General features: G+C 38.4%; 1 protein-coding gene and 1 long non-coding RNA gene across 2 annotated transcripts; one reads left to right on the top strand and one right to left on the bottom strand.

The window, feature by feature from the left end:
* Positions 1-650: 650 nt before the first annotated feature.
* Positions 651-4799, bottom strand: plaua (plasminogen activator, urokinase a). Its single transcript, XM_023289574.3, has 11 exons — positions 4664-4799; positions 3882-3986; positions 3764-3797; positions 3527-3665; positions 3361-3443; positions 3178-3228; positions 2906-3086; positions 2557-2702; positions 2304-2444; positions 2065-2213; positions 651-1264 (listed from the first exon to the last, which is right to left on the bottom strand). Exons 2-11 carry the CDS (start codon positions 3930-3932, stop codon positions 1070-1072), a joined length of 1170 nt encoding a protein of 389 aa, XP_023145342.2. The 5' UTR covers positions 3933-3986; positions 4664-4799; the 3' UTR covers positions 651-1069.
* On the top strand, positions 1034-3529 carry LOC129350860 (uncharacterized). Its single transcript, XR_008604417.1, has 3 exons — positions 1034-2190; positions 2352-2470; positions 2913-3529. It is a non-coding gene; the product is annotated as an uncharacterized LOC129350860 (long non-coding RNA).
* Positions 4800-8976: the final 4177 nt, after the last annotated feature.

The raw sequence follows: 8976 nt of genomic DNA, 5'->3' as shown, positions 1-8976 counted from the left end.
CACCTGCTCCTTTTGTAGATATAAAGGGTTCAAAGGGTAGAAAAACCACAGTGATTCTTATTTTCAGATGATTATATGCTAACAAAAACATAATTAGGTAGAAGTCATCTCTGCAAATGGATCCCCCTAAACCACACACACTTGTCTTTTAACTTGTATTTCCTGACTGATTCAATTTCTGGAAGATGGCTAACAAGTGTAGATTAAACATACTGCTGTCCTCAGTCATGAAGACGCTGGCTGAATTTAAATGTCACCAGTGTTTATACTAAAATGCTTTTCATGATTTTCAGTATCTTTGACACACACAGGTGCTTGTATGGAATCTTCCAAACAACAGTGCCCTCCAGAGTTTGACTTAAAAACACTTGACTCACACAAATAGTCTGAGTTGTTACAATATTTGATGTCACATGATCGTTTTTTCACGTTTGTTGCTGCAGACCCTTACAAACGTCGAGGGCTCATATTATTTTCGATTCTTTACCTTTTTTGTTAATTTAATCAAACACGTTTGAATTTGACAAGTCGTGTTAGACACATATTTATGCTGCTCTTCTTACAGGAAATGAATCATGTGACCTGTAAGCAAGCCTGTCTGGTTTGTCTGTTTGAGTTTGCAAGCAAAAGAGAAACAGAAACATTTGGGGTTAGGAGATAAATGATGACCATTTAATACAAAGTTTTTATTTATTTACTTCAAAACACACTCAACAGCAGGGCCAGCCTTCTACAAGATAAAATACTTATTAAATTAAATGGGATAAATATACTTTGTAATTGCTTGTTTAGAAAAAATCTAAACTCTTTTTCTGCAAAAGTAATAAAAACAAATTATGCACTATATACAATTAAAGATATCTTTAAACATTCACTTAGAACTGTTGCAGCAAATCGTGACTGTGCAAAATAATCTTCCCTGTACATTTACACACTCCACTTTCAGCTGCTCCTGAGACCAAACCTATAACATCTGTACAAACTTTAATACACACGAAGCTTACAAAACTGCTGTCGAATTATCTTTCAAAGATATGCGATGCCCAACCGATAGCCTGGTGCCACAGTTTTACTTCTGGGGATACATCCGTCCTTCCGTGTATTCAGTGAGCTGCGTTTTTGCTGAAATCCACTTGTTGTAGTTGGTGACACGAGTGTAAACACCTGGTTTGTTCTTCCAGGCACAGCCCTCGCCCCAGCTCACCACCCCGAACAGAAACATCCGGCCTGATGCTTCACACACCAACGGACCGCCAGAGTCGCCCTGCAAGGACAGTCAGCCAATCAATTAAGCATGAAGCGTGTTTCTATTGTAGAACTTTTAAAAGGTCATATGGATACAGACTGTCAGTAAAATGGAATCAGAGGTCTTTATACCTCAAAATCTTTCAATGAGTTTACTTTCATGATTCAGAACATCCAAGTATCTAGAATTCTTCTTATGATTTTACTGTGATTGATACAATAAAATCAAATGTTAGACAATGATACTAAATGTTAAACCAGAATTTGGAGTCTTTGAGGGTGAATTATCAGCTCTTTAATACACATTAATTTCTGGTGCAATAGAATAATGACAATCAATGAAATGTTTCTTTCTTAATATGAATGGTAAGTTCAATTAAAAAATAATCTAAACACAAAAAAAACTGAGATGTAAAGAAACTGTTAAGAGATATTCACGAGATACTAGAAAGATTTCAAACTCTGTATTTGCAAAGATTGAAATTTCTTGAGGCTTACAGATGATAATAAATTCGAATAAGAAGAGTAAGATCACCAGAAAGGTAATCTGTCTTAAATTAGGATTTGCAGCACTTTTAAATATCTGTGTTTCCAAAAAGATGAGAAAAGAATATATACTCAGATGCTGTAATCTTGCCAGAGGTCACAGACACAAAGACTGCATATCTGCTTATGAGGAAACATCTTCTGATTTTACTCACTTCTCATTTTGTATCCATTTTTAAACCAAGACTGATGGCGTGTTGCAAGAAATACGCCTTCAGTTTATTCGCTTTATGTTTATGCATGCAATATTGACACACTGGACTTTGTGCTCACCTTGCAGGCATCAGTGCTCGAGTCAGGACTCCCAGCACAGAACATGTTCTCAGTGATTCTGTTTCCGTACTGCAATTCACTTGAACATTCAGCGTTGGAGAGCAGCTTGACGTCAGCCTGTTTCAGGTACTGTGAGAACCGAGGCAACTCTGTAAACAACACAATGTCAGGTGTGAGACTCACTGAAATTGTTGACAGATCAGTCATGACTCTAAAGTTTAAATCTCTGCAGTAGTTACCGAAGCTCTCTTTCCCAAATCCTGCGATGCTGCATGTAAATCCTGCAGGCAGCTGAGTGTGAAGCGGAGGGAGGCAAACTGTCCGAACAGTAGATGACCTCACTGCACATCCTCCATTTCTGCTTTTGATCTTCACCAGTGCTGCAAATGTAAAGATGAACACGTGTGTGAGTCCGGCACAAGAAGAACTTCCTCACTCATGCATATACACATAAACACATACACACATGCACAAAACAGTGCTTGTACACACCTATGTCACTGTTGTAGTTTGAGTCATTGTAGTTCTGGTGGATGATCAGTTTTTCCACAATAAATTTCTGCTCCTTGTCAGCATCTGTGTCATTGATGGCACTCTTCCCCAGGTATACAGACAGATGTGGGATTTTGGTATTTTCACTGAACAAAAAAAACAAACACAAAATGTTAATATAGATAGACAGACACTAATATACACACACATGCCTGTAAACATGTTAAATGAGTCATATTTCCATTATAGGCAGGAAATTACAGAGGAGAAAATGACATGGTGTTGTGTTTTGTCTCCATTTCTTTGTGTGTGTGTGGGTGTGTGTGTGTGTGTGTGTGTGTTTTCTCACCCATCAGAAAAGCAGTGTGCAGCTGTAAGAACCCAGCAAGGTGAAATGAGCGAACCACCGCAAAGGAAACCATAGCGCTTATGGAAGATAGCAGCCACCCAGGGGTGCGACTCGATGGGTATGAATGAGCCACCCACAATTTTATTCATCCTCCGCTCAGGCCTCTCGCCACACGTCTGCTCTGGAGGGATACACAGGATGAGTCAGTGAGTGCTGATGAAAGGAAATCATAAAAAGAAAAGGAAAAAGGTGGGTTTAAAGAGCAAAACTACCTGTGTCCATAGGTGGTGGAGGAGCTCTTGGTCTTACTGTTGGCCTAGAACCTGCATTGGAGTAGAAAACAGACCACATGAGAAAGATCTAAATCAAACATGCATTTTTTAAAAAGTCTAATATTGTATATAAATATATTAGAATATAAAAAAAACACCATAAATTGCAAATCTTTGTCTTACATCTAGGAATGTCACAGAATTCCCTCACAATCCTGCTTCGTCTTCGGACAAGGCACCATGGCATCAAACTGTAGTCGGGATTCCTAGTGTTCAAGTACAATGATAGTAAACACATGATTGTTCTCTCTAACGGATCCAGGCTTCAGATTAGTGAATAGAATTATACCTGCAGTAATTATGGTCACCAAGGCCCTTGGAAGCTCCGTTAAGGTGTTTCATCTTGTTCCAGTTGAGACACCTGCGACCATTATGTGACTTGTTAACAAATCCTCGGTAGCTGCTTCCATCCCCAGACCGACACATCTCTGCAGATCAGAACGTAAAAACAAGAGAGGACATTTAATTCAATGTGTCTATTTCCAAACACTGAATATACTGATTATACCCTGTGCAGCTGGCTTACCTCCTCTCTTTTTAGACCATCTTTGTGAAAAAACCTGAGGAGCAAAGACAAATTGAGTCATACAGATGTACAATATCTTCTGCCTCACCCAAAGCTCCTTCTTCTCATTGGTACTCACCACGTTGACACTGAACGCCGCAAGGACAGCGATGATGGCAAACAGATTCATCTTCGCTTCTGGTTTCGCTTCCGCTTACTGGGAATATTTTTGTCTGAGAACCGACTGAGAGAGGAGAAGAGAATTGCAGAAATGGAACATAACAATAGTGGATGAGTGGGTGTCCTTATATGGAGCTTATTGTGGGGCAGATGACAGAACAGGCATGTGGTTTCTCTGGGTTTAAAGCGCAAAAAAGGTCCCTGCACCCCAAACATTTCAGTATTATCTCAGTTTACATTGTCAGGAATGAGCACAGTGGAAGAATTGCACACACATAATGCCCAGCATTAGTACACAAAGTATCACACACTTCTGGTGATTGCATGTGCGCATCTATTACAGAGTGAATGAATGTGACAGCAACAGATAGAGGATGTTCAGTGAGTGTGCTCTGTTCTGTAAACATAATCTCTATCTGTACAGTGAGAGCAATATCAATTTAGACTGTTTGATTACAGCATAGCCTGTGCACACTATTATATCTCATTAGTTTTGCAATGTGTACAGTTCAAACACCAAATTAGCAGATAGCAATAGAACACAGTGTCGACTTGATAATGACAAGAAAGTTGTTGTATCACTAAAGGTTTACTTTTAATGCACAATATCTGATGACAAACATTTTCATATCCACTACATTACTTATTTTAGCTGAGTCACATTAAAATATTAACACCAGATTTCACTGTTATCATTTATGAAGTTAACAAAGCCAGAATCTTTATTAGAGATGTGTTTACCTTTCCTTCCAGCCTTGCAATGTTGATGAAATCGCTGTTTCTTCCAGCTAGAAGGAGCTCCTCTCCTCTTTCTATCCTCTGCTGTGCACCTGAGTTGTAGGAGGACTCGCACTGCTGCTCTGGTGTTGCAGTTCTGATCCTCCCCTTTAAAAACACTGCAGCTACCAGTGGGAGGTGTTTAAGAGACTATATGAAACCATCACTGACACTTGGCTGGTGAGCGAATAGGCAGTTTGTTGATCAGGCAATTTGTCATGTCCTGTGACACACACAATGAACACCCCCCACCCTCCTTTTCCCTTGAAGCCGCGGTTACAGTATATCCAAATAGGGGGTGCGTGAACTGAAAGCATCTGATGTCAAAGTATAATGATAGGTTTGAGTCTGATAAGAAGCATAAAATGAACTTGATTTCTGTGGAATCAGGTGTTTGAGAACTAAACAAGAAGACTCTTATCAATGCAAAATATAATATAGTCCTTTATTGTACACTATTCAGCTGATGTTTACAGAAGTGAGGCTTTTTCTCTCTGCAGAAGTAGTACTGGATGATTTAAACTTTGAGAATGAGGCTTCCGGCCATCCATAAGATGCATAGGTTAAAAATATTGCCTTCTTACATATATATATGGAAAAGTACCTTACACTTTGTTATACAGTTGCACTGCACAATGACTAAGCTCAGGGATGTATTTTTCCTGTCAATTTCTGTATTTCTCCAGTGTGAATTTACTGGAGCTTGTGATTATCTGATAGTATTACCCAACTATACCCCTGCTAAGAATTATCTTCTTTTTTAAAAAAAAAATTATCCATCACAATTTGTTTCATCTCTTCACATTTATCTTTTTTTAAACTAAAAAAACACTAAAAGCTGGAAACAGTGTGCAGCACATAGTAATACAACAAGTTTGTGCCTCCCTAGATGATAGAAAATGTAACAAACTACTTTTTTGCTATTTACATTGCTATTACGTCTTGTGATTCAGAAATATGCTACTAATCTTTAGTGTTAAGTGTCAAGAGGTAAATGTCACAGACTGCAAAACGTGAAAACACCAAAAGGCTACTGGATGTGTTCATTTAAGAAAACATTCTATCTCACCTGTTTCATAAAGCAACAACACATTGCATCAATACTGATTTATGCATCCACATCTGCTTGGTACCACATGCACATAATATAACTGCATCATCAAGACCACTTAAAAGCCCAAATTCCTGGATATTGTAAAAATGACAAATTAAAACAAATGTTTTACTAATTCTAAAATCTGGTTTGGATAACACAGCAGCTGTATTCCAGGACAACATTCTTTTCACATCCACAGTCATAATGTAACATAACTTCCCCTAAAACAATAGACATTGTCGTGAATTTTGGACGGGAGTTCCTAGACTAAAATCTCCCCCCAGAAGTTACCTCATCAATTACTGTGACGGCTGTGTTGCTCACATTTCCTCCCCTTTGATGGTAACAATAACCAGATATGACACATTTCTTCAAGGCCTCGTGGACTTGAGATCTCTAATGGATAATATAAATGCAGGCAAGAATCGTGAAACAACCATCATTTAGCTCTTAATAAAATAGTTTACCAACTCCCGAAGCATGTGATGGATGTGCATATTAGGTTCCACACAGGTGTTTTACCAAAAAATGAACTGCATGGTAAATTTACACAACCCAGGGAAGCCCAGGATATTTGTGGCTGAGGCCTGCTGCAACCCGTATTGTTTGATTTTGTCATTTTGACGCCAAGCTTCTGACTCCTCCAGTCTAGTCTGAACACCAGTCTGATTGCAAATTCTGTCCTAAAGGCTCAAAATTCACCTGAGTCTTTGATATCTTCCTCACTTTAATCTAATACAGATGTCTTGCTTTTTAATCTGGTGAGAAGCAATAATGATTCTGTTAAGAAATTATGCATCCAGTTTTTTTATTACAGAAAAAAAGTGACACAGGCAGTATGTCTTTGTTAAACAAAATCCATTCCATTGATTCCTCCAAAATCTCCCTGTTGACAGTAATATTTCATATCAGCAAGTTGTATTGAAGTAAAGCTTATCACAAATCTTAAAGGAAGATTTTATCTGTCCTCTTTTACAAAAACACACAAATCCTACACACACACATATACATATATATATATATATATATATATATATATATATATATATATATATATATATATATATATATATATATATATATATATATATATATATATATATATATATATATATATATATATATATATATATATATATTTAAAGGATTTGGGTTGCCCAAGAGCATGGATGCAGAATTTCTATCTCTTTGCAAACATACACATTCAAATTTAAAGAAACTGTGTTGTAAATTAGTTTTTATCTGCTTTGTTCTTCCTCTATAACATTAAGGTCATTATGTCTGAGCTTCTGCACGGCTACAGCCACAGGAAACACTGTGACTCAGTACGGAGAAAATGAGGAAGGACGAAATAAAAAAGATGCTGGCGGCTTGACTCATCTTTAACTCTTCTAATTCTTCCTAATCATGTATTAATTCAGAATAAATTTCGTAGAATTGCACCGTATCTTGATTAAAGTGTGGCAGCTGCCTGTTCAGAGTCAGAATTCTCAGTACCTGTTGCTACTTCTTATAAGTCTATTAATACTGCTCACTTCAGCTGAGGTAAAACAGGCGGCTAACCACTGAGAACGTCTGACCATTCACACTTGCATCACCTCAACCACTCAATGCTGTAGTGACGGGAATTTCACATCACATGTTTTTGGTGTCTATATTTAAGATGCCTGTCTGCTTCTCCTTTACAGCACAGTGATAAAAAAATAACTTCTTTATATTAAACTGGAAAACTGTGACAAACACTGACAAGAAGCACCTGTTACCTGCATACTTCTATTTAATTTTCACACATAAATAACATAAAAATTAGATTCAAACTGATTATATACAATATAAATATATTCATATTGCTCATTTCTTTCAACGGCCTGTTTAGATTCACTTTGACTTCTTGATTGTCAGCAGGCCACTAAATGAAATGACTAATTAGTAGTACAATATGTGGAGAGAACAAGGTGATATCAAATACAATAAGCATATACTAAAATAAATATCACAAACGGTTAAACCCATACACTCACCGCCCACTTTATTAGGTAGACCTGTTGAATTGCTTGTTAACACAAATAGCTAAACAGCCAATCACATGGCCGCAACTCAATGCATTTATTCATGTAGATGTGGCGAAGACAACTTGCTGAAGTTCAAACCAAGCACCAGAATGGGGTAAAAAGGGGGATTTAAGTGACTTTGAATGTGGCATGGTTGTTGGTGCCAGACGGGCTGGTCAGTATTTCAGGATCTCCTGATCAACTGGGATTTTCACGCACAACCATCTCTAGAGTTTACAGAGAAAGGCGGTTGTATGAATGAAAATGTCTTGCTGATGTGAGAAGTCAGAGGAGAATGGACAGACTGGCTGGAGATGATAGAAAGGCAACAGTAACTCAAATAACCAGTCACTACAACCAAGAAATGCAGAATACCATCTCTGAATGCATAAGTCCAACCTTAAAGAAGATGAGCTACAGCAGCAGAAGACCACACCGAGGGCCACTCCTGTCAGGTAAGAACAGGAAACTGAGGCTATAATTCGCACAGGCTCACCAAAATTGGACAATAGAAGATTGGAAAAACGTTGCCTGGTCTGAGGAGTCTCCATTTCGCCTGGGACATTCAGATGGTACGGTCAGAATTTGGCGTAAACAACATGAAAGCATGGATCCATCCTGCCTTTTATCAACGGTTCAGGCTGTTGATGGTGTAATGGTGTGGAGGATATTTTCTTGGCACACATTGGACCCCTTAGTACCAATTGAGCATCATTCAAACGGCACAGCCTACCTGAGTATTGTAGCTAACCATGTCGATCCCTTTATGACCACAGTGTACCCATCTTATGATGTTTACTTCCAGCAGGATAATGCACCATGGCACAAAGCTCACACCATCTCCAACTGGTTTCTTGAACGGGACAATGAGTTCACTGTACTCCAACGGCCTCCACAGTCACCAGACCTCAATCCAATAGAGCAACTTTGGGATGTGGTGGAACGGGAGACCCAAATCATGGATGTGCATCCGACAAATCTGCAGCAGCTGTGTGATGCTATCATGTTAATATGGACCAAAATCTCTGAGGAATATTTCCTACACCTTGTTGAAAGTATGGGACAAGAATTAGGACAGTTCTGAAGATAAAGGGAGGTCCAACCTTTTACTAGCAAGGTGTATACACGTC

This window comes from Amphiprion ocellaris, chromosome 16 (genome assembly GCF_022539595.1).
Source record: "Amphiprion ocellaris isolate individual 3 ecotype Okinawa chromosome 16, ASM2253959v1, whole genome shotgun sequence".
Taxonomy (NCBI): Eukaryota; Metazoa; Chordata; class Actinopteri; family Pomacentridae; genus Amphiprion; species Amphiprion ocellaris.
This window is presented reverse-complemented; position numbering and strand designations above follow the sequence as displayed.